Source organism: Apus apus, chromosome 1, assembly GCF_020740795.1.
Source record: "Apus apus isolate bApuApu2 chromosome 1, bApuApu2.pri.cur, whole genome shotgun sequence".
NCBI lineage: Eukaryota > Metazoa > Chordata > Aves > Apodiformes > Apodidae > Apus > Apus apus.
Window position 1 is genome coordinate 60,981,621 of NC_067282.1, and position 26,598 is coordinate 61,008,218.

Genomic DNA, 26,598 nt, shown 5'->3' on the forward strand with positions numbered 1-26,598 from the left:
TCTTATAAAAATACAACATAGCTCATAAGTTTTATTTAGGGATTTAATTTATATACCACAAATACTGCTTTTAATATAAGTACAATATAATACAGTTTTATTTATGTAACTGCTGGTGTTCACTTTGGATCATGAACTGAATGGCATGCTGTGCTGTCAAAACTTTAATAAAATGGCCTCTAGTTAAACTTCCCCAGAGTATAAAAACATGCAAAATCTACATCCTATATGATACAATCAGTATAACAATTGAAGCCAGTAGCCTACAAACAGCCTGGACTGAGTTTGTTCTTGAAGTGTCCACAAGTCAGCCACCATTTTCTTTAGGCTGAAAGGAAGAACTTCAGTTTTGTGTGTAGAAACTCCTCACAGCCACTGAAACCAGCAACGATGTGCAGCTATCTGTCAACAAATCTTCATTACCTAATGCAGTTCAGAGTGCACCTTTAGTCCATGTTGACAAGTCTGGGGTTAGGAAGTTTTACGTTTTCCTCCTGTGACTACTGGTCGTGCATATTCCACAAAATCATCTATAAGAACAGGCCACGCTCCTAAAGAGAAGTCAAGCGATTAAGAAATTAATGTATCATTGCCAGCAATACACTGATGCAGTCTCTAAACACAAAGGATCGACAGCTCACTTTAGCCTAGTCTGACTTTAAAATGCATAATGTGATAAACATTTGAAAAAAGCACTTAACTGATAAACATATTAATATTTTCTTGCAGCAATACTTCTTAGTACAAACAAGTATTTAAAGCATAATCCACACTGCAGAGTTTACAAACACCAGTTGATAGCAAACCTATGGCATTCCTACTAGATTTAGTCATAACTTATGTCCAGAGTCATTCCAAAATACGATTTGCAGGGTTAGTAACAGCATGTAAATTGCCTTTAGGGTAGTAAAAAAAATGGCCATATAGACATTCTTGCAAGTAGAAAAACCAATGTATTTCCTTGCGGTTAGCAGTACTTCTGTACAAAAAAATAAATACATACAGTTTTACTGAGACTCTTGTAGCGTAAGTTCAAATAGCATGTGCTATACCATGATATGACAGTATCTTCTATATGACAGCAAAATAGATAACCTTATCATTACTGCTTTGGCAACAAGTTGCCAAAGACACAACATTTGCAGCTAAACCTCTACGGGTAAACAAATTATGACAGAAGGTGGCAGCATGTTCTGTTGTTCATTTACAGCAATGCCTGAACTCTGCTGTACCAATTTTTGAAGATGTTCAATATTGCTTACCTTCTTCATCATAGTTGGACATATCATCTGCAATCATATTTCCAAAGTCTAACAAAAGATTCCAAGTATCTTTTGGAATTGATCTTTTATGATGTTCCTATAAAGGAGGAAAAACGGTACTCTTCAATCCAAACTATTTCCAAATTCCACAACAGTATTTTATACTGAAATATACAGAAACATTTTACAACTATTTCTTCTTTTCTCTCTTTTTTATTTTTTTTAAACAAAGTTCAGAGCTTCCAAAGAAAGCTACAAAACAAATTACAACTAAAGACAAAAAAGCATAACACGTCTTTGATAGCTGTTTTATTTCTTCTGTTCTGCTTTTAGAATATGTGTTCCTGACTTGCTATGGAAAAGAATAAACCAAAAGGACTTTATACTTTTACTTAATAGCATCTACTTCAGGTTCTGAAACGGTGCAATCGTGGGTTAGCATTCTGCCATTTCAGCTTGAGCCCTTTCTTCCTTATCCTTTTTTCTTACACTTAGACACTCTTTCAACTCTGCATTTGCTCCACTTATGCCCCATCTCCTTTTTCCCCTCAGTCTATCATTTCTCCAGTACCACCTCCTTGCTTGGCTTCAAGTGCACTTTTTCAGCATCACCCCATTCACAAATACTAGCTGCCACTCTGGCCAGTTTGAGCATCATGCCAAGAAACTTCAGCTCCAGTCAAAGCTCTCTCAGCTTTTTAAGTTAGTACTCCCAAGAAGAGAAGAGTGTGTGGAGAAACAAAACTACTAAGCAGTTGTGAGCTGCAGGATCAAATTAGACCATTCATTTCTCCCTTCCTTGTTTGACACTGCTAGATTAGCCTGAAGATAGAAGGTGATTAATAAGGAATTTCAATACCTAGTCCTGGTTCACAGTAAAAAGTTGCAAGCAAGACTTGCTTGGTGAAGGGTTGGGTTTGTGTTTATGGCTTTGTGTAGTGAGGTGGTTTTGTTCTTTTTTTTTTTTTGATTGGTTGAGGTTTTTTAAGGAGTAATACTCCAAAGTGTTGAGAAGAACAAACTCCATTTCGAAAGTCTGGAACTTGATCAATATGAGGTTGATGTCCAACACAACAGCAAACACGTCATTGAATCTTTTAGGTCACAAAAGACCTTTAGGATCATCAAGTACAACTGTTAACCTAGCACTGCCAAGACCATCACTAAACCGTGTGTCTAAGCACCACCTCTTACTCAAACCAAAGTTCATATCTGGGCTGAAAAAAATATGACAAGCAAACATACCTTCTGGAAAAGTTCCTTAAAACAAAGAAAACACAAACAAACAAACAAACCAACTCCAATCCTAGGGAGTTCTAACGTGTTTGTTTCTTAGGTTGAATTTTTTAAATCTAAACATTTATTCTCAAGGAAATATTCAGGTTAAATACTTGCAACAAAGACAATTGCTGGAAGTAGAGATCTGCAGAACTGTCTGTTGCAATAAACTTGATCATAAAGCCAAGTGGGAAAAACTGTTAAGACTTCTCTTCAGTTACATTTACAGATCTGAATTTGGACATCTTAAGCATATCAAGGCAGTTAAAATGTGAAATGTTTTCACAAGTTTTCTTCATTAAACCAGTACACTACTAAGTGAATAAAGTAAATAAACTGTGCAAAATTTAGAAAAAACTTTGGGAAATAATGCAAAAAGTATACACTTCCCCTATTAAGCACTCGTGATTATGGGACCAAATGCAGGAAAACTTCTTAATTCTCCTGAACTACAGATAGAAAGATAAACTGAACCCCCCCCGATATAAATGATACATTATGTAACATTATATAAGGTATTTTTATTGCAAATATATAGAAATGCAAATGCAGAAGCATGCAGGAATTAATTTGGTCTTCAATAGGAATACTTTTGCAATTTCTGAAGTTTAATTTATGCACCTTTACTGCACTGTGCACAGAATTGCACTGGCAATAGAAAACTGTCAAGATCAATTCACAACTATTATCTAAAAATAAATCAAAATAACTACTCAGACAAGAATTTTCACTTAAAAAGAAAAGTCTCACGGATTAAGTCAGTCAGAACCAACATTTTGAAGAAGACTGAGTTGATGCATTAAAACCTCAGAAGGCAGAGCACGGTAAAATACATGGTTGACAATAATCACAGCTGTCTTGATAATAAAGACAAGATAGGTCCAATCTACAATCACAGCTTCCTTTCATGCAGAAGCTTTTTTAAGTAGGAAGATACAGGACCAAGCAAGCAGAATGCTCTATCTGTGCTACATCTTTTTGCATTCTTCTCAATTAGAAAATTATATAGAGCAGATTTAATTTGGCTTGATTTAAGACTATTCTATGTCAGTTTTCAAAAAGGAAGAAGTCTGAAGGAAGTGTTCAGGCATCCTCTCTTTTTCTTTATTACAAGCACACAGTTTATAAGCCAAACTACTGTGGAGTAAGACAGGAATACGGTAGGTACTTACCAACAAAAATTTATTCCAAAGATCAAGAAATTTAAACCTTCCTGACAAAACTAAATTCCAATATGCAATTGCCATTTCTAGATCTGCAAGAGACAAAAGCAACACGTAAATATTACACATGTTATATGCAATAAACCACTTATGGTTAAACAGTTTGTGCTACATTCAGTATATTATGATACAAATGAGTAACAATTTAAAAATCACTATAAAATTTTAAGGAACTGTTTACTGTCCTCACTGAACCCAAAAGACAGAGGGACAAGCAGTAATGGTTTAAAATGCATATTGAATGTAGAAGTCATAAAGACTAAAATATTTTTGTCACCATCCAGAAGTGCCGGAAAAAAAAGGCTACTTTCGATCTACAGAAACAGAACAAAGTAGTTACCAATATTTCTGTTTACTAATGAGAGGGAAAAAAAAAAAAAAAAAAAGAGAACTATACAAACACAGCAAGTATTGATAGAAAATCTTCTGGAATAATTTAAGAGAGCAACACCTACACATAGTACCGAAAATCTAAATCCAAGAAAGCAGCCCGTAATCCTGCACCATGACCTGAAAGCTCATACATGCCAACAGGAGGATGCAGCACTATCACACATTCAAGTAGAAAAGTAGGAGCAACATCAGATGCAGCATAAGGGTAGAAAGGCTGTTTTCATGAAGGGCTGTCTTCATTCTCAGCAACTCGCAATACCTAAATGGCTTCTAGGCCTGTTCCCACAGGGAACAGCAATAAATGCATGCATACTGCTGTGCAACCACAAAATAAAGTGCCGCCTTTCTTAAACCACAACAAGATTTCAGTTTGTGCTTTCAGTGTAACGTATAAACAAAATATGAAACTTAACACATAGTATTTTCATAGCAGACAAGATGGGAGCTTGGCTGGTACCAACAAGAAAGGAGCAAAGTATTTGGAAATGTACATATCACATTACAAACCAAACGACGCTGTCACCCAAAATCAAGTTCCAAGCCTGAAAGACATGTTCCAGATTTTAACATAGCCAGCTCCCTAGAGCCTGTATCATAGAGGGCTGGGGCCCAGACAAAGTGCAGTAGTTATAGTAGAGAGAAATGCAGTTTATCTATACCAAGCTAGATAGAGACAGGGCTGCTGTTTGTTCTACTATGATCAGAGTGCTTTTCAGTACAGAACTTGCTTTATGCCCTAATAAACTTATTTCAGTCCTTCAGTCTTTGCCACCATGCTTACTTTTCACAGCAAATATGTAGAAGAGAACAGTTAATAACATTTACTTGTGTTTTAGGTAAGCAAATTCATCTGCTATCCCAAATGAAAAGCAAAAGAAATAGGAAGAAACTTAAATAATCTTAAGGGTTTCTAAATTTCACTGTGAAGTGACTGGGTCTCATGCCATTCATTCAGGTTTCATTATGAAGATTCAACATTTCCAAGCTGATCTTGCAAACCTATCATGTGACAACATTAATGCAAAATGCACTTTGAGAAAAAACCTCTTTAATAGTAAAAGAGTTTTTATACGGTGATGAAATATTTCTTGGAAAAAGGAAGAAGGTACAGGCAAGGAAATAATGATGGTGAACAGTGCCACAAAAAAGTTAAAAAGGAAAGAAGAGGCCAGACTTCCTTGGATTACTCAGGCATGTGTCAAGTTTAGTCGTGTGTTAAGGTGAACTGGATCATTGCAAAATTGTATTTAACACTAGGCATGAGAAATACTATCTTATTCAAATTGATACCTGAGGGATACATTACACGTGTGTGCAGATGAATTCTCCTGCACAAAGATACAGGAATTACAATGTACAACAAAAGCAAATCCTGCTGAGGATGCCGCTTCTGTAGTGGCTGAAACCAGTCCATGCTGCAGCTGCTCTCCCCACTAAGCACACAAGGGAGATTCTGATCTTGGTTAAAATCAGCTTGAAGGAAAAAAACCTAAAAAGTAAATCTCTCTCCTCCAGTTCATGTCAATCACACAAACTCGCATGAACTAACATTAGACACATTCGAACAAAAGAACCAGATGGAGCTATCACTTTTGGTAGTGGTGCCACTTCATGCAATCTTTCAGTGTTTGAAAAAACTAGGCCTTTGGATGTGCTACAATCTCAGGGGTTATGGCCACACTTTTGCTGGAAGACAATTACAGAATCACACTGGTTGGAAGGGACCACTGGATGTCATCTAGTCCAAGCCCCCTGCCAGAGCAGGTTGCACAGGATGGTGTCCAGGTGAGTTTTGAATGTCTACAGAGACGAAGACTCCACAACCTCTCTGGTTAGCCTGTTCCAGTGCTCTGCCACCCTCAAAGTAAAGAAGTTCCTCCTCACATTTAGACAGAACTTCCTAAATTCAAGTTTGTGCCCATTACCTCTTGTCCTGTCACTGGGCACCACTGAAAAAAGACTGGCCCTATCGTCCTGGCACCCATGTTCTAAGTATTTAAAAGCATTGATGAGATCTCCCTCAGTCTTGTCTTCTCCAGACCAAAACCACCTTCAGCCTGTCCTCGTAAGAGATGGTCTAGTCCTCTAATCATCTTCATAGCCTTTCCTATATAGGTTGAAAAACTTAGCACTGGAGGACAGAAGAGGGGATTTTTCTGCTTTAAAGGGAAGACCTAATTACACAGAGTTCCAGTTCAACATTAGGATGTTGACAGTAGTCTCAATAAACAGTAATGATGTGGAGTTTGTGTATATGCTACAATTAGTGCAACACTAAAAGATAGTAAAAAAAGAAAAAAGGCCTTATGCCATGAGAGTTCTGGATCCCTACAGGAAGATGCTTCTAGAAGGCATGAAATTCTTAGGCAGTCTTAGGGATATCTATTTCAATGCTAAATAGATATGAAGGCATTATTACAAATAAAATAAAATCAAACTACAATTATACAACCATGCTGACTTTGTACCAAAAATTATGTTTCCCACACTATAGACTAAAAATGCAGGTTTTATAAACAGAAAGAGAAAGGCAGATGCATGAAGGACCAGTTTAGAAGAGACCTCATTGGAAATGTTCATATTCAAATAACAAAACTGCTAAACAGCTAATGTTTAAAGAACATCATTAAAACAGCACATTATATACTGTACATTATACAGCAGTTTGAGCTTTCCCTTCACCTAATATTTTAAGTGTCAATACCTAGTGAGTGTTGTATGTCATGCAGCCCCTTCAGTATAATACCTGTATAGCCCAAAGTTTTTGCATACACTGAAACAAAGCTTCATTATCTAGTTACTCAGCTTGCTGGATATCTAGTCTAGTTGTGGCTGGATACAGCATCAATTAAACTTTTGGTAGGAAAACCCGAAGAACTGAGTCACCTAAAAGTGATACCAAGTGCCATGACACAATTATTACAACAAAAATCAGTATTTTAAAAAAAATAGATATACAGTATCCAAGGAAAACAAATTCAAGAAGGAGCAAAGGGTTACTAAAATAATGTTTTAATTATTTTAAACATTATTTTTTGGAATAACATTTATTATAGCAAACATGTTTTTGTATGCTTTAAAAGGATTTCTTTACACTTCTGAATTATTTAAACAATCAGCTTTTCACAATCAGAAGTAAAGCATTTTGCATGTAGTATGATCTATTCTGAAATATTAAAGCCTCGTTGTAAAATTGTTTCAAAATCCCCTCAGCCTCTCCTCTACCTTGTATGAACAGCAACTTTGAAGTGATAACAAATTAGCACAATTAATGCAGAAGGAGAAATACATTATCAGTTAGCCTATGTATTCTTTCAAGATTCAATCAAATGCTTATTTTGTCAACAAAAAAATCCTTATTAGATTCTTGCATGAATTAAAAAAAAAAAAGGCAAATTAAGTTCATCCCTTTGCAATGATTTCAGACAAGGGCAATGAAGTCATTGCACACAAGTCATCAAAGTGAGAAAACAGAAAGATAAATAAACAGATAGGAAGGAACTCTCTGGAGAGTAGGATTTATGAGGAACATGAAATGAAATTCATTTAGACCTGCTGTGCCAAAACAGCACTCTGGGACTGCAACACTTGCTTGTCATCCTCTGCCAAATCGAGCCTTCCAGCTCCCTGAATGCCCTACCAACAGAGCTGCTCATGCAGTCTTCTTTGAAGCTGTCAGAATATTAAAACTAATTCACCTAAATTACTGGTCTAACTTAAAAGGAAAAAAGAAGGCTACGGGCATTACACTGGCCTCCTAATGATATTTTAAAGTCTTTAAGTTATTTATAAGAATACTTTATTAGCTACTGTTGCCCTCATAATGCCTAGTTAGCATATTAACTAGATTCTGTACATTATGATGGTAGAATCTATCATGTTTTAGAGCTTGGAAAAAATTTATTTTAATCTCAACTTTTGACATTAACTGATTGCCCCAGTTTTGCCTTTTTTTCCTTCTTTATTGACATTCTTAACAGTAATGTCAAGCTTTGCTACTTTATATGTAGAGAGACTACAAGAGACTTGAGGTAGCTTGTTAGAAGTGTCAGTGGTCACTTAGGATGTTCATATGAGTTTTATTCAGAGTACTCTGTCAAACTACACAGGCAGCATTTTTTTTTCAAAATAACAGGTTGTGTCAGCCTTACCCAGCCCATCTACAGCCACAAACTAATTAATAAAGAACTGTTGGAGGAAAGGATTGTAGCTTTTAGGAGTTTGTAGGACAAAAGCTTGTAGGAGAAAAAAGGTCCTTTTATTAGTCCAGTTAGTAAGAACTAAAAAAAAAAAAAAATCAAGCTTTTGGAAATGAAAATTTCAGAGTCAAGAGCCCCTTAGTTTGAGGCTTTGTCTCCCCAATAGTTTCATCAAAACTCACTCTATAGCTTTGAAAACAAAAGAGTAGCCAAACTCTCTTGTTCCTAATACTGCACAAAAAATTAACCTGGACAGAAGTCAGACATCTATTTTATCACTCAATAGCTTTGTAAAAAAACATATGTAACCTCTGTAAGAGACTGAGCTTAAGATATAATTTGCCCTAATGTATCATTTGGTTGATATTCTTTGATTTCTTTCCTCTTGTTTTCTCGCTGTGATCACAGGCAAATATCATACCTCTGTAAAGCTAAAACAAAAGCTACATTGCACAAAATAATTTTGTTTCACTAAAATTCCTGGACACTATGCTGAAACTGGTGCAGATGTGAGAACTGTGGAAACTGGTGTTTACAGTACCTGGCCAACAAACATCAAATCAATATTGCAAGATTCAATGAGTTACTTGATTCCTTTTTTCCTCATCTCTGAATAATTTTAACAGTCTTCTTTGGTCTCCAAATTGAGAACATGGACACAAGAATTTGTTTCCTAATCAGAACGTTTTCTTCTTCTCCAAATAAAGAAAATTCACATACCAAATAACAAGAAATTACCATCAGTATTCAACCTAAAAACCCTTCACCAAACTGGCAGAACTTCAGAGCAAAATAGCCCTTATCTGCAATTAGGGGCTCCTGCATAGAAAGAAGACAGAAGGGGAAAAACAGATAAGGGGTACAACACAAATACTGGAAGTGGCTAAACTCAGGATCCCCCTGAGCTGGATCCATTTATCCCTGCAAAGCTGTAAGCAAAGAGCTTCCCAGTGCTCTGTGTTAGGGAACATATAGCGCAGTGTCAGAGCCAAGTCCCTGTGGTGGAAAGGCAAGGTGGTGAAGAACAGCAGCCAGATTTCAGAGGAGCTCTGCAGAAATCAGGCAGGGTCTGACTGTGCTCATTAACTCTACCTCAGCCTCTGCCATGCTGAAGCTGGCTGATTCCATGCAGAACCTTTCACGTTTATTATCTTGAGCATCAACTGTACAAAACTGGACAAACTGCTTCTGAATGTGAGCAAGCCTTAGAAGAAGATTTCAGTGCAGCCTAAAAAACTTGATTGTAGCTAGTGTCAAAATCCTTCCCTCTCTGCAAATCCCTTCATGTACAATTCAGATAAACTACAAGAGATTACTTAAATTTGACTGGATATATATTTCTCAAATAAGAGCCAAATGTGAGCAAAAGAATCAATGAGGCATTACTAGAACTGGCAGTTATGCCACACCTTTTGCTGCTACTATCGGCCTTTTTTTTATCATACCACCCTGTTCTACAGCACACTTCCCTTAAATTGCTGACATTTTCAGAAAGAAAAATATGAACAAAAATAAAGTAAGAACCATACACACTGACCAAGGCCATTGAAATACCTAAAATACAGCATTTACAGACCTCTTCCAAAGTAAACATGACATTAATTTATTGAACTGTCTCCATTTTTTTTCCATCTGCTTGCTCCTATGAGCACCCTAGAAATGGATCAATCCAATGCTGAGACTGAAAAAGGGTAGATTCAGATTAGATATTATGAAGAAATTATTTTCTGTGAGGATGGTGAGACAAGCTGTGGCTGCCCCCTCCCTTGAAGTGCTGGATGGGGTTTTGAGCAACCTGGTCTAGTGGGAAGTGTCGCAGGAGAGCTGGAACTAAAAGATCTTTAAAATCCCTTCCAACCTAAACCATTTTATGATCCCATGATTCATTCTATGAGTCTATGAAAGTGGAGGAAATCTTGATAACTACTTGGGGGGGAGAAAGAAGAAAAAGAAAAAAAAAATTAAGATATCCTTCCCTCATGTCTAATTGTCTCTTGAAAGAATCTTGAGATACTGCTATGATGACAGCCAAATTTGATGTTGCTTCAATTAAAAAGAGCACATTATACTCATCTGCTCATAGAAGATGCAACCTCCTTGAAGTCCACATACCAGATGCAAAGATAGTCATTCCACTGGTCTTGAAGTAATATTTGATTCAAGTCTGAATGCCCTCCTCATGTATCATCTCTTGCTTGATCCCACGAAACTGGCAGAGAGAAGGAAGCACAACCTTTTGAGCCAGCAAGCAGGCAAAGAGACCACAAAGGAGTGATGAAGGACCAAATCTGCTTTTTGTTCCCATGATGAAAGTTGAAGACCATGAAAGAATGCATTAAATTCCTCCATGGTGGTGAAACAAGCTGTAGCAAAAAGCTGTAGTAAACTCCCGAGCATGAGGAATCTCCTGAACATGTCTTGGAGCTCAGAGGGAGACCCATTAAGAGGATCATGGTTAATTATAAATTTAAAAAAAAAAAAAAAAAAAAAAAAAGATGGAGCTAAAACCTTATTTTGAGCTTGAACAGTATCCTTAGAAATCTGATCTTCTCTGTATGCAATGACAGATCTATAATCCTGTTCTTTAGTACACTTATCAACCAAGAGCTAGGATGCAAAATTTCACTCAGTCTGCAGTGGAAAAAGCTGAAACAGGGGAGTAGAAGGCAAGATTAATTTATCCAAATCTGCAGTATGCAAAATGTAAAGATATATTGTACTAAATATAGTAGCAAGAACATGAGAAAGCAGAGTAAACAGACAAAAATCAAAATTGCCCATAATAATTCTTTGTAAAAGCCTCCTGGCAAACCAGAGTGTAATAAACTGCACCTTTGATGCTATCTCAAAATACATAAAAAACACTCAGACAAAGTTCAGTGTGTCTAAAGATTACATCTGCCAGGTTCAATATACAGCCATTGAGATGGCACTGCTGTGGTGAAATCTTGCTATCTTTTTTCCTGAATTCTGGCCACCACTTAGAGAACAACTGTCTTAACAGTTGTAAGCATCCATCTTTTTCTTATACAATTAGAAAATCTATTCAGACGCATAGTTGAGTCCTGAGTACCATTAATCAGAACACCATTTTCTGCTTAAAGATAATCATGATAGATCTTATGCAATATGCTTTTGCCTCCTGCATCTCACTACTTACAGGAGCTACCATTACCTAGAGGGACTGGTATTACTTCTGCTTCTTGAAACAGCATGGGTCCAGACTGAAGCATACCACTTGACAACACTAAGCAAATAAAAGTAACCACTGAAGGTGGATGAGACTGTAGAGACAGAAGTCCTGCAGGTATAAAGAGAACAAAAAATTTCCTAGTATCACCACAAGAATTGTGGAAAAGAGACTCCTATAAAAGGCAGTTGTATTTCTAGGAATGAGTATCATTGCACTTAACTCTAGGCCTATTTTGGGAATGACAAAATAGCTGTAACCCCCCCTTCCCCAATTGCTCTTCTGAAGCAAAATTCACTGCATCATGAAGATGACTGTTGGGTACCACCGGAATTCTTCTATCACCAAAAGAACTTATAAAAAGGGCTTTTGTGCCTTATCACTCCCTCCCTTACAAAAGGCAGTCAGTGTAATAAAAGACACTATGTGTCCTCCTGGTATCTCCCAAAAGAGAAATGTTTGGGATACACAGATTTTTTTCAATATATGCTCCAAGCAAAAAGGTTCAATGAAAACCTGACAGTAATCTCAGAAACAACTGTTAGAAATTCAGTCTGAAAGCAGTGGTGCCCAAGGTGAAGCTAGACATGGTAAAATTAATCTCAGTATGCTGAAGCAACCTCAGACTGCTACCTACCATCTTTGAGACTTCATAGAGGTCAAAGGAGGCTCTAGAAAAACCTCACTGGTTCTTTGCCACACTGGAAGAAAGCAACTTGTCCATGGGCAGCAGTCCTGTATATAACACTGGTTCAATACTTGAGTAACTCTGATTATGCAACAAAGAAAACTTTTATCAAATCTGCAACTTACACAAAGCCTGAAAAAAGTGTAGCATGGTGGAGAACAGGATTAGAATTCAAAATTATTTGGGCAAACTGAAGAACTGCTTGGAAGCAAATAGGAAAGATTTCATCGAAGTGCAAAGTCACATAGCTACTGGGAATAATCAATGGCAGGAACACAAGATCAGAATTAATCAGGCACATTGCAGTTCTGCAGAAACCAAATAATCTAACAGATTACAAATCCAGGCAGTGTCAGTGTTATAAGCATAAGCAAATTTAACTGGATATACAACAAGGAACAAAATATCTAAGGCACATGGAAGATAGCTAGGTTGTTTGGGTACTGTAAGACAAGAGAAAGTCACAACAATAGGACTGCAAAGGAAAAGGGAGCTGGAAGATACGATTCCAAGATCAGCAAATCGGAAAATAAAATTAATCAGGGTAGTCTGTTTCACTCACTCTAGAGACTAAGGGAAGATGCATACATATTTGCCTAAGATGTAAAAAGAAAACACGAATTTTGCTTATTTACTCTGGATGGGTAAACATTCAACTGAAGAATTCCAGAACAGAAATGTAAGTTACATGCTAGGAAAAAAAAAATAAAAAATCTAGCAATAGGTTTGAACAAGAACAGACATGGATATATAAGACCTGCCACTGGGTAAAGATGATGGCTCCCAAACTTTTTCAGGTAGAACAAGGACCCTTGCCAACCAGACCTCAAATCTTGCTAATAACTACTGAAACTGAAAAGGCAAGTTAGCATATATTGCCAGCAAACCACTAAACATCTGGTAAGAAAAACATCTGTGAGGAATGGTGTTGGTAGACACTGATTCTTGTCTCGCACAGGGAATATACTATGTAAGTGTTTATCTTTTAAATTTAAAGACTAGCTGGCTTATTAAAAAGGAACCCATGAGTCGTGTTTTCTGATGTTCTTTAGAGGAGATGGGGCAAAAAAAAAAGTAATAACTGCTGCTTATCACTTCGTAAAACAGCAGAAATAGATTTTAAAAAAAAGTAATCTTAAACATACTGAAATACTAATAGAGCAATAAACATGGCTCATAACCAAAGCCCTGCTATTTGGACATTTTAGAAGTATTTCAGCAATTTCTTATGGTTTCAATATGTTAAGATACTAAACATGGAAAAGTAATTGCATAAATGAGTCTTCTTTGCCTGTCAAAGACATTTTTCTGGTGATCTCTATTGTCTAGTTATTTCTGTTAAAAAAAACATGTTAGCACTTACCCTGAGAATCCAACAGAAGGATCATTTTAATTGTCTTATTTTATAAAAAGTTTTAACAGTTTGCTAAGAATAAGAATTTCCCATTTGTCACTGGCATGATGTCAAATTTGCTTAGTTTTCAAAAGCTGCATTCATAGGTCATGTTTGTACCTGAGAACCAAGCATTTTTTTTTGCCCAAAAGATCACTCCCCTAAACAACACATGCAACAACTACCACAGTTAGTGATTCAAAGCTCTGAGCTTAATATTTTAATGTTTTGTAATTGAAAGTTAGGAAATAATTCCTTTCATTATTTCCACTTCATTAATTAAAACCATTCACTTTTATCCCTACTTACTGACTTCCTCATCTTCAAGTCAGAATTCAAATGTGAATGTAAGGGAAAGAGTAGGCAAGCACTATCATGGGAGCAGGTCACCAGAAATATTTTAAGGCAAGCAGTTAGGGCAGTAGCTTAGCAGCATCCTTTCCTTAGGTAGCACTGCATGCCATCTTACACGCATGTGGAGAAGTGGAGGTCAACACCAGAAGATGACCTGGAAAAAGCTAGGTAGAGATTTATACCAGCTCGTTTGGTAACAAATCTAATGATACATTCTGTTTAACTATCTGGCCTAAATTCCTAAAAGTATCCTGAGCCAAGGCTCCAAACTTAGTAAGAGAGAAACAGACTTTGTACATGAATGAGATAAATTCCAACAGCTCCTTGACAATAGGACTCACAATTATTGGGACACAAATACCAAACACCTCCACATTAGTTGTGGAGAGAAGGAGGAAAGATGGACAGTTTCTCATTCTAGGAAAAAATACATAGTGTATACAGGGAAGACAATGTAAAATAAAAAAGCACCTAAATCTATGTTAAATGTAGCTGAAACAACTAGAATTCTCAGCTCATACATAGACTCCTATGAGATGATGGACTGAGTATTTTTCCTTGCTGAACACTTTTTTGCTGAAAGAGAACAAACACACCTCTTAGAATAATCGCAGCAGGAATTGTAAATGCCAACCAGTAAACTTTTTTTCTTCCTCAGTCTCTCTGCTCCATTAAATATAATGGCCTTTCCTAAAAAGACTCCAACCCCAAACCTATACAGTGTTAATTTTTATTTGGATTGGATATCACTGACTTCAACCACTAAAAAAAGTGGCATTAGTCAATATGCTTGCTCAGCCATCTCTTGCTCCTCTGAGCTATAGTGATCCAAGTTCACACCAGAAAGAAAGATGATGTATCTCCACTGAAATAAGAGCAGTGGGAACTGCTTATATTTAATATCCAGAATCATCCTAGCAAAACCAGAAAGTCTTATGAAAAATGTCTCCAAAATGCTGCCATGCAAGAACTAAAGCACTCCTTGAAATTAAGAAACTGCAAGTATTACCAAAATTATAATTCCTGAAAACTGAAATCAGCAACAGTTCAAATCAACTCCTTCTACAGGTTTTTTTGAGCTTAACTTTAATTTTTGCACTTTTTACTTTCTTCTGCTAATATTTCAACTCCTAGTACAAGAAGGCACTTTGGTACTTTTTGGCAATAAAACACCTTTCTTACACAACAGAGAAGACAGCCTTACAAATGAAAGCGTCTCCATACCAAATAAAGAGATGTAATGGAAGACAAGTAAGTTTCCTTTTGCCTCCTTACGACAAATAAACAGCAAATTCAGTTCCACAATCTCAATTGGGCTGCCTTCCCTCCTCCTCCTCTCTTTGCAAAAGCTTTTGAGACATTACCCATGTACATGAGTTTCACATTAGAACTGATCCATTTTAAACAGGAAGCCATTTATAATACTTATTTAGGTATTGTATTCCTTCTTTAGGTATCCTCAGCTGTAAGTGACTTACCTTTTTCACAATCTGAAAGTACTAGGCTTTTTAATGAAGAGAGGAGAGGCAAGAAAATGAAGAACTAGTAAGGACTTGAATTCCAACCAGCCTCATGGAACCACTACAAGACTATTTCATTTCTGTTTCTGGAAAAGTGGCATGTGACCCATGAAAGAGTAACAGAAAATGAGATTGCTGAAAAAAGACAAAACAAAGAAATATGGGAACTGGCTAAAAGCTGCTCAGATTTAAAAAAAGGCAGAAAAAAAAAAAGGCACTAGAAAAGACAAGAGATACTATTCAAAGTAGTCCCCAAGAAAGAACGTGCAACAGATGTCTTTGGTTGAGAAGGTCTGAACCATTATTCTGTACCTCCATCTCACTACTCTTCCAACAATTTTTGAGAAAAAGTATTTATTAACATGCTTGCCAAGTAATGTAGACACAGAGTTAAAATGGCTATGCTAGGAAAAAACCAAAACACAACACTTCCTCTTATCCCTGGCAAAAGAGAACAGCGATGAAAGTATGGTGCTATTCTACACAAGGCCCTGTTTGATTCATTCCTCCACAGTGTCTTTTGAAAGTGGACATAAATTTGAAAGGATCTCAGATTTCATCTTAAAATTTTTTTCCTCTGTTCACAAACTACAGATATTTTTTATTGTAAGAGAATAAAACATTGGAATTTAAATAATGTATCCATTTTACTCTGGCAATAGAAGGCATGAAATGGAACAAATCTCAAACTTTATACAGAATAATAATTTAATACTTTACAAACTGTATGTCTACTCCTATTCACTAGCTTTGAACAAAGTCCATAATATTGTTATTCTAAATTTTACATAAAAACTGAGCTAAAAGTAAAAATTCTTAGAAGAAAAATAACTTCTACTTAGAGTTTTCTCCCTCTTTTTAAGCTGACATGGACATATTGCTTCAGTTGTTCTAAACAAAACACAAAACTCAAGGAGCTCAATAGCTCAGTCTTTTTAAAAACTATCTGACAGGTCTCTAAGAACTGCAGGAACTTCCTTTGACAAGAGGAGAGATAATATCAATGCTAGCAGAAAACCCCATTAAATTATCTGTACCAAGGGGACATTAAATAAGAGATTAATTGAAAAAATATGGGGAAGAGAAGTCAGTGAAAGAGATCAATAATGATTTCACTATACATAATTGATAAGAAAATTGTACTATTTGAAGTACTTGGAATTGACTTGACTGTCTGTAGATATTTTCTCAATTTTTTTTCTACTTACCTAAACCTTTTTGTCCAGGGTTTTTAGCAAAGTTAAAAGTAAACTGATAAAAATCTTTGAACTTTGTTGGATCCTTTAGCTCTTGTTCCAGTCTTGGTAATAGAGCTTTTAGTTTTTCTGTGGTGTCACACCTGTTCAAAAGAGGTTACATCATTTGTCAATATTTAAGATTTATTTTTACTTTTGTTATTTCTTTTTATTTTTTAAGGTTTCGTTTCAGAGCAAAACAAAACAGTAGTTAAGCTAAAAATAGGGTATCTTTCTGAATAGTATTCTTAACAACATAAAATTGTTTAGTAAAGGCATATGAGTGTTTAAGTGGAACATTTTATATAGGCATCCATTAAGCAGGCAACCCAAACAGTATTCAGTAGGCCTCTTCTCAGTCTCTTCATGAGTTGATGAACTCAAACAACATTATTCTGTTCTTGAAGAACATATAAACCTCACTGAAATCTGCTATCCTTCCTCCTTTTATAGATGTTGTAACACAGGTTGTAGGTTTTTCCTTTAGTCTAGATGTTACTTATTCCCTTCTCTACCTAAAGGAAGAGTTGCACCCTACTTTTACAGTTAACCTTAATGTTAGGGGACTTTTCAATAAAATTAACTATTATTTGCAGTCATCCTCTTCCCACATTAGATAATTTGTGGGTAAAACCTAGGAAAAAAAAATGAGCCTCTGACAATAGCCTGAAGGCTGACAAATCATTTAACAGCTTGGGACAGTATGCTAAGATAGAGTCAGGTTACTGGGATTCTAATAGAAACACATCCCATAACAACACAAGACTGGAACATTTTCAGTGAAAACGCCTGAGCTTACAAGACACAATTTTAAAAGGAAAAAAGGGTTCCCCTCACGCCAAGGAATCAAATGAATATTCAAGGTTTATAGAATATAATCAGTATTTTGAATTGTACCTAGAAACTCAAAGCAAAGGAAACAGGTTTCAAAGAAGCAGTAAGCACAACTAACACCTTGCATTTAAAATTCTCAGTAGTTGAATGTTTGTATTTATTCTAAAGATTAATTTTATTAAAGATTGGTAACTGCAGCAAAATCCATAAAACGTGGATGCAGTTTTAACTCTCTTGCATGGTACAGATGAAAATAAGCACCTTTCTGGCCTCCAGCAGTACCTGGTGGAGAAAAGAAAGAATTCTGCCAACAGTCTTCAACTGAGAACTTCAGCTTCATGGAGACTTGAACTAGTTAACAACAGGGACATACATCATGCCTTCCCACCTGTATCCTAAAGGTGCTGTATGAACTAAGCCTCAAGGAATTTCTTTTCATTCAAATCACCACCTTTTTTTTAATCTATTTTTTTTTAGGGCGGGGTGGGTTGACAGATGCAGTGATCTTAGAGGTCTTTTCCAACAGTAACAATTCTGTGGTTCTGTGTTCAACACTAGAAACCAGACACTTCACCTCCAGAATGTAACAAAAAAAATATTTTCAAATTCTCAATAGGCATTAGACCACTGGCAAGCACATAGGATCAGATTATGCTCCCAAGAATGCCATTATGTGTGTTGACCAGAAAAAGATAAAAATCACAGACCTCTGTGGAACTTATCTATCAGAGACAGTCATGAGGACATAGGAGCAATGTGACAACAAAATGATCAAACCAAACCCAAGCGAGAAGCCACAGGTGGTTTAGCAAAACCTTTGTAATAATTTAAAACCTTTTAATATCAAATAATGCCAGTAGCCTTACATAGAACAGCACGAGCACTTGATTGCTGTCCATGGCCAGAAAATTGTAATTATTCTTAGAGTCTCTACCCAAAACTACCGAAAGGGAAAAATAAAGCAGTGCACTTCAGATTATATCAAAAGTTATTTCATCACAATTTCTAAATAGCCTTAAAGGTTATTTAGAAATTTAGAAAAAAGGAAAGCTTAGAAAGAAGTAAATAACCAATGAGGTCAGTAACAACAGATTGCTAGGACCTCTGCTCAAGAAACAACCACCACATTTGCATGAAGCTGGTCTGTTGTAGAAAGGTATTGATAAGGTGTCATTCTAAGATAAAATTATTTAGCAACAAAAAACCCATGTGCAAGTAATAAGTGTAAGTCTCCACCTATCTAATGCAATCTTTTTAAAAAAAATTAAAAATCACAGACACCTCTATGTACTAGAAATAGAACTCTTCCAAGGAAAAGTGATACACAAAATATTACTTTATAATTACAAATCCTTGACTTCACTGCTAAGCAGAAGCCACATGGTTTAAGTCCAAAGTCTGTTACTCACAACAGCTCCATAAAACAGGAAGGAAAAAAAAAAATTATCAGTTACATCACAGACCGACTAAATCACCTTTTCTACTACCAATACCCTAATTTTAATTTCTATTTCTTATAGATATTCTGTACAAATGAAGTATCAAATATACAAGACAATAAGAGAAAACTATAATCTGCAAAACAGGTAACAAGTTTGGTGGTCATAAGGCAAAGAATTGAAGGTTCTCTTCTGCTTCAATACTGACAGAACTTTTCTCCTTCATACATCTCCAGTGATTTCCAGCTTTTAACAGCACTCAGTCAAAGTCAAAACCTTAACACAACCACCGTATGTTTGTTCGAATTACATGAAAAGATCAGTATATCTGTCTGTTTTCCTTGCTGTGCAAAGGAAACTATTTTACTTCACCATTACTGTGGTCATTGTTAAGGCTTTGCAGTAAAACACCAACTTAAGGAACCCGGGACACTGAAGGCATTTAGCACCAGCCTTATCTGCTTTTTGAAGCCTCCCACTTAATGCAATTAAATTTTTTTTTATACTGAGCTCAGGCCTTACATTTCAAAATACACAGAACTGTTCAGAAATGGATACTTACCCCAAGTCTGTCATGCCATCAACAAATTCCTTTTTACTGAATTCACATTGAGTAGCTGCCCTGAACTTCCATGCTACAACCAGAACACTGATACTGGCTGGGTCCAGGTTTAAATCATCACAGAACTGCTGAATCCCATCAATGCCAATTTTATTTTCATCTTGTGGGTCTACAGTTCAAAATACAGAGAGAAGAACTGTAACTATTTGAAAAAAAATAATTTACAAATTATCACCTGCACAGCTTTGATATGCTGCATAACACAGGCCTTCATTGATTTCCAGAAGCTTCACTAATGCCTTCACTTGAAATCTAGTTAATTTTAGAAGTACCTTGAAGAATTTCTGTAAATAGATTAAGTATTCTGCAAACTCCCCTAGAAACTGGTGTGCAACTTTTTCCTGAATTCATCAGCTAGTGTCAATGAAATAGCTTTGTCTTACCACCACAACGCTCTACAAAATGCCTGAATTAGCTTAAGAGATGCCCAATTATATCTAAAGCCAGTGAGGCTGATAAACACCTCAAAATATACAATATACTTATTGGTTGTCATGTATTAAACTTGAAAAGAAAAGAAAAAAAAACAACAGAAAAAACCAAAACAACAAAAGCACACTTAAGTAAGCCCACGGATTGTTTTTTTTTCTTGATAAAGATAGATGATAATCCACTATAACTGCTTAAAGACCACAATTAACTCAAACATGTTTAGTTTTTAATTATAAGTCAGAGAAATCTCCAAAACGTTGCTCAAACAAGACCTTAGCGTAACACGGTCTTAAGCTAAACAACACAACTCAGGAAATACCGTGTTTCAATAGTACTTTTACCACCATATTGGATGTCAGAACCACTCTTCATAACTATCTAATCTCTATGAGGACTGACGTCATTGTAACAAACTTCTCTCAAAAAAACCCCAATAAACCCACAAGGAAACAAAACCCTCTTCATGTAAACATAAATAATCGGAAGCAAAAAACCCAAAACAAAAACACCTTTTTTTTTTTTTTTCTTCCAAAGTTTGACAGTTTACTAACTACAAAACTCTCTTTCTTGGTTTTTGCTAGGAAATAAAATTGGTATTTTAAGTTGGTCTTTGTAAAAAAGTATCCCTCAAGTAAATTTAAGATTAACTCCTTAAACTGGTAAGCTTTTCAGTCATGCTATTTTTAAAATCCTTCTCCAAGAAGTTGATAAAAAAAATTCAAAAATCGGGTCTAAAGAAAACTAACTTTTTTGGAGGGAAGGGTGAAGGGGGGGGGGGGTGTGGGTGTGGGTGTCAAGCTAAAGATCTCTTCCACTTTTCCAGCTAATACAGTGGAAGAAATGCTAAAATGCAGAGAGGAAGTTAATCCAGCAAACCAAGATTTATATCCATCAAAGAATTACACCCAGAGATCTTGGAGCAGGAATAACAAGTAAACATACCTATTTTACTATATGCCAGATTTAGTTCTATGACATGTAAAATGCAATTCTTGTATATTTGGGGAGTAACTGCACATAAGGCAGAAAGTGCACTAATGTCAAAATCAGTGGAAAAATTCTGATGGATTTCAACAAAGACTATCTCATCCATATCACATTTCATGTCATCCAGGTAACAAGGAACAAAAATGAAATTGTTGTTTTGATAGAGCAGGTAAGAAAAACCTGTTTTGATAAACAGGTAAGAAAACTAACACAAAGACAACACAGAAAATGAAAGTCCTCTCATCTCAGATTTCAAATACACCACCATGTAGGTAGTATTCTGCGATCCCCTAGCACAAAGGAATTCCTTGTTGCTGTGAGGCAAATGATTCAGGTTTAAGCTACACACAAAAAAGGAAAGGTGCTTAGCTAAACCTTTTGTTGTTTTGTCTCAAATCTTGCAAAGGCTTTGTTCAAGTTTACAACTTCAGTTAAGCGTTAAAGTGGTAAAAGTGCAAAGGTGTGTTGCTAACCAAAACATGAACATGAAACTGACTAGACCTTTCACAAAAGTCAAGTGGTGCAGTTTGCCACTGCTGGGAAATTATGAATAATAAATTACATTTGTGATTTTTTTATTCATCTTAGATATTCTTTGAAGCATTTATCAATTTGTAGATATTTTTGACCCAGTAGTCTTTAAGACTGAGATGCAAGGAGCAAGCAAAAGATATAGACATGTATATGTATCTGTACACAAATAGATGTATTCATATATATATGTAAAACTTAACAAGTCATTCTCTACTTTTTTTTTTCCACAATGGGAATGCTATAGTGTTGGTGATTCTTCGTCCCTACACAATCCATTACCACATAATAATGAAATATTGAAGAATGCCTATGCTTAAAGTAAAACATTATGTAGAGGGTAACAAAATAACCCATGGAAATATTATAAGAACACGATAAAGTGTATTCAAAGCATGCCATATACTGCAATTAGAAAAAGTATGTAAAATCATAGTTAAGAGTTCATTTTTTAAAGCACGAGATATTCAGATTTCAGCAGGAGCTGGGTGTCCTGGTTTGGTTCCAGCCTGCTCTACTCCAATGTGTAACGAACAATGCACACATTCATGTCAGATGGAAACATTTCAGGAAGCACTGTTACCTAGATCACAAGCATTTTCGTATCTACGTGACTATCTATTCCTTTTACTCTTTCTGTTCTTTTTAACAATGCTGTAAAAGAAAAATAAATTAGAAAGAAACAACTCTGCCTTTAATCCACGTCCCTATGGCTTTCCCTCCAAGCCTTTCTGAACAGGCACCTCGTTTTTGCTGTAACATGCCAGCACAAAGAATAAATTAAGGAAGAAGTTTCCACTACTAGTTTTTGAGTCTTCTTATTTGACCGTTTTGTTAGACTTCTAGCTGTAATTTTATCTGAAATGTTTTTGATTTTCATGTATAGATATATTACTATCTTAGAACAAAATTAAGTCCACCAAATATTAGTGTAAGAATCATATGTATTATTTAAATATATGTACAATGCACCTTTGCCTGATGAATTGCCAATAATTAATATGAATATTGCCACTGGCAATAAATCAAATAAGCTGTATAATAAGATTTACTCTCCTTTCCACCATATATAGCTGACACTATTTCCTCACGATGGCTTTAAACTGGAAGACAGTAGATTTAGGTTAGACAGGAGCAAGAAACTCTTTACTGTGAGGGTGATGAGACACTGGCACAAGCTGCCCAGGGAAGTCCTGGCTGCCCTCTGCCTGCAAGTGTTCAAGGCCAGACTGGGTGGGACTTTGAGCAACCCCGTGCAGTGGGAGGTGTCCCTGCCCACGCAGGGAGGTTGAAACTACACAGTCTTTAAGGTCCCTTCCAACCCAAATAATTTATTTTCCTACTGTGAATTTACTTTAAACTCCACAGGAATAGCTACAGAAGTTGTGTAGCATTAAGAGCATTTAAAGCCTTTTCTCATTCTCATCTCACTATCAGAAACAGAGCGAGAAGCAAAAGTTAACTGTCTTTCCTTAAAAGTCCTTAAGATTGGCAGAGGGAGAAGCAGAAACACCAGCCCACAACAACAAAAAAACCCCAAGCCTTACCTTTGTATCGATTATACAGTTGTTCTAATTTCTTCCTGTCTACTGAATTTTTCATGGATTCTTTGTAGTACAAGTCTGGGTTCTGGAAGTAGTTGTCTGTTGCCACTTCTAGTTTCCACTCATTCTGCATTAAGCAGTATATAGCAGTCCTTTCACCAGCCTGGGTAAATGCCATAAACTGGCGGACCTTGTCCTTCTGAGACGATTTAAGCTTATGCTTTGGGATGCAAAAGAAGCAGGAAAGCCAATGAAGCTAATCCAGCAGTTTGTTTCAGCATTCTACTACTAACGCCTATCTTTTAAAGGTTTTAGTTTTCTCGTTGATGACAACTTTCACTTCAGAATTACAGGAAGACAAAGCCTTGTTCTTCTGCAGTTAAAAAGACAGCATTTTCTTCTGAAAATTGAAATGACAGCATCTATATATATATACACACACATTTTTAGCAGCACAGATTCGGACAGTAATACATTTGTACTTCTGCTTTATTGCTCACATATGCACAAGTTTTTCTGTTCTGTGAACAGCAGTAAACACAAGTTTCATCATGTAACAATATGGTTATCTTCTGAAAATGTCTAGTGGTTATACAAACAAGAAATTACAAAGGTACATCTTAGAGACTCTCAGATTCTGTGTAAGTCCTTCGTACACTGAGGAAAAGAGTTTTCCTAATGTTTTCTTCGCAACAACGAACAGCGCAAAATTTTATCACTTTAAGTGATCAGGTGAAAAAGGCAGAATAATTTCTTGCATTTTTGTTAGAAAAGATCAAGAGAAGACATAAGCCAAATAGAAAACAGATAAAGCAGACATGTCAGAGATTTGCCAGATATTTCAATGAGACTGTAAAGTTGGTCTATACATGCTTTAAAACTTCAATTAACTCTCAAAAAGATGTTTATACTATTAAAATGTTAAACAACAAGCCTGCCTATTATACTGGTAGACGGGAACCAGTAATATGTTTCTCTTAGTGGCAGCTGCTCACAGCAACCGTATCTACACAACATGCCTAAACTGGAAAACCCAGGGATTTTACAAGGGAACAAATTTCCTATCGACACAGTTCAACATTATTATTTACATAAAGTTGGAAGAAGGAGATAGCTTAGCTCAAACTCCGTTTTTTATTTTATTCTGATATTTTCCAATATTGTTAAACCATTCTTAATATCTGCTCTGGGCCAACAATTAAGCTGAAGAATGTGCCTTAAGCTCCTCAGTCGTGCTGAATTCATCAAGTATACCAGAAAATTTACTGGGCTCTTAAATATCAGAGGGGAGGGGGGGAAACTAAATCCTGATTGAGCGAGCAGTAACCAGTAAACATTAGACCATCTTTCAGTTTGTTATCTCTTGTACGCATATGGATGGTGACATCTTGACTACAGATGGTCCCTAGACAAGAAACACATCACGTAAACAAGATAAGGACTTTGGTCTTTCCTACAAGATTTTTCAATTTTATGGAAGAAGAAACGTGTAAAGTTTCTTTTTATACATGAAGAAACATATACAGTGGGGGGAAAGGCTGTGAAAATAACGACAATGCATTTTGTTGAGAAAATGCTCATTAATCTTTGGACTGCAAGCTCTCTGTAACCTCACCCCCACCCCCCATTTTCATTAAGGTCTAAACGGGCTCTCTGCACTAACATCTCCCTCAACTGCATAAACTTCAGCCACCAGCTCGGTGACGATCACAACAAAACAGAGGTCTCTGACCGCAATTCCAAAGTAAAACCCACGTCACCTTATTGCGAGTCTACTTACGCCAGGCATTTAGGGAGATGATCTAGGTTCAAAATGAAACACCGGGTTACGTGAAGAAACCAGGAGATCAGAAACGCATCGGACTGCCCAACCTACTACCCTGCGTGAAGTGTAGCTCCCTCCCACTGCTGCGGTCCATGCCCTGAGCAGCGGAACCTTCGCGGTCCCTGCAGGGCAGGGGAAGCTCTCGAAGCCGCCTTTCCAGCGCGACTTCTCGCCAACAGAACCCAAACAAGGCGCGGTGCTTCGCATCAAGCCGCGACTACCCGGCGTTTTAGAAAGCCCTCTGGAAACGGGAAGGACACCCAACCGCAAATCCCAAGGAAAACGCGGAGGCTGCGGTTGGAAGCACCCCTGGCGAACCCCCTTTCCCGGGAGAGCTCCCACCGCCACGACGCCGTCCCCCCGGGATGGCCCCCGCCGCCTCACCCTCACCCCCTCTCCCCTGCCCAGCCCTCCCTCACCCTCCGCCCAAGGAAGGAATTCCACACCGCACCTTTCCCGCTGCACCTGTCGCGTCCCGGGGCGGGGAGAGGAGGGGGGAACGGAGCGGGCGGGAAGGACCTGCCCGGTGCCGGAAGGCGGGAGCCAGGGACACGGGGCTCCGGCAACCTGCCCCGCCAGCCCAAAGCCCAAAAAAGGGAAAGGTACGCGCCGCGGCGGCTGCGGGCGCTCGAAATACCCGCGGCACCGCCCGGCCCCTCCCCTCCCCCCGCGCCCCCGGTGACCTTCCTCGCTCCCGGCACCGCTGGAGGCGGGAGGCCGGCTCCCTACGGCCTGTTCCCCTTCCCCCGCTGTCGCTCGGCGGGTCCCCCCGCCTGGCACCGTCCCCGGGCAGGAGAGCGAGACACGGCGCTGCGGGAGGAGCAGCAGCGGGAAGCCGCGGAGGGGGCGGGTGTGCGTGAAGGGCGGGGGCACCCAGCTGGCTGGCCCACTCAGTTAGGGGTTCTTTGGGGTCTCCCCCCCTTCCCCGATCCCCTCCCCCCCCACCCGCTCACCACAACCTACCATTTTATCACCGGCGCGTTCCCCGACTCCGCCGCCCGGCGCCGCCCCCCGCGCAGGCGCGCGCCGCTCCCGCCTTCCCCGCCTCCCGCGGCCGCGCGGGGCGGGACCCGGCGCCAGGCGGAGCGCGGGGCGAGGTGAGCGCCGGGGGGGGGGGCGGCCGCCCGCCCGTCCGTCCGTCCGTCCGTCCCGCACTGCTGGCGCCCCGCAGCCCCGGGGCGGGATGCCGCTTCCCCGGGGGACGGGCCGCGCATCTCGAAGCAGCGGCTGCAGCTCCCGGGCTGCCCTGCGCCGGAGAGCGGCCGGGAGAGGGGAGGGAAGGGGTGCGCGAGGTGGGGCTGGAATACCGGCTGGAATGCCGGCGCGTCGGGGGGATCCGCTGCTGGGTGTTCCGTAACGCGCCGTCAGGAGGCGCTCGGACTACAAGTCCCGTCCGACACTGCGCTTAAAGGTGCCGCGGCGCCGGGGGGTGGCGGAGGCGGCGGCGGGGACCGGGCTGCTCGGCGCCTCCCGCCCCTCCTTGCCCCCCGCTCCCCGCCCTTCCCGCGCTCCCCTCGCCGCCACCAGCCTCCCTTCCTCCCTCTCCGCTTTCCTCAGGTGAGCGGGGCCGGCCGGTGTCTCCGTGTCCTTCCCCTCAGCGGCCGGGCCTTGAGGTGGGCTCTGAGCGGCTGCCGGCGGGGTGTGCGAGG

At 38.5% G+C, this 26,598-nt stretch overlaps 1 protein-coding gene across 7 annotated transcripts; it reads right to left on the bottom strand.

Annotated features, from left to right (window-relative positions):
- Positions 1-26,019, bottom strand: DCUN1D2 (defective in cullin neddylation 1 domain containing 2). Of its 7 annotated transcripts, none has more exons than XM_051623822.1 (7): positions 25,913-26,019; positions 23,128-23,344; positions 19,571-19,739; positions 16,709-16,839; positions 3,713-3,795; positions 1,263-1,359; positions 1-551 (listed from the first exon to the last, which is right to left on the bottom strand). In XM_051623822.1, exons 1-7 carry the CDS (start codon positions 25,913-25,915, stop codon positions 472-474), a joined length of 780 nt encoding a protein of 259 aa, XP_051479782.1. In that variant the 5' UTR covers positions 25,916-26,019; the 3' UTR covers positions 1-471. The 7 variants fall into 7 exon arrangements, with proteins under 7 accessions (XP_051479782.1, XP_051479803.1, XP_051479821.1 ...); XM_051623843.1 differs by having other exon boundaries at positions 23,128-23,524; positions 25,913-25,988; XM_051623861.1 differs by having other exon boundaries at positions 23,128-23,497; positions 25,913-25,929.
- Between the last annotated feature and the right edge of the window lie 579 nt (positions 26,020-26,598).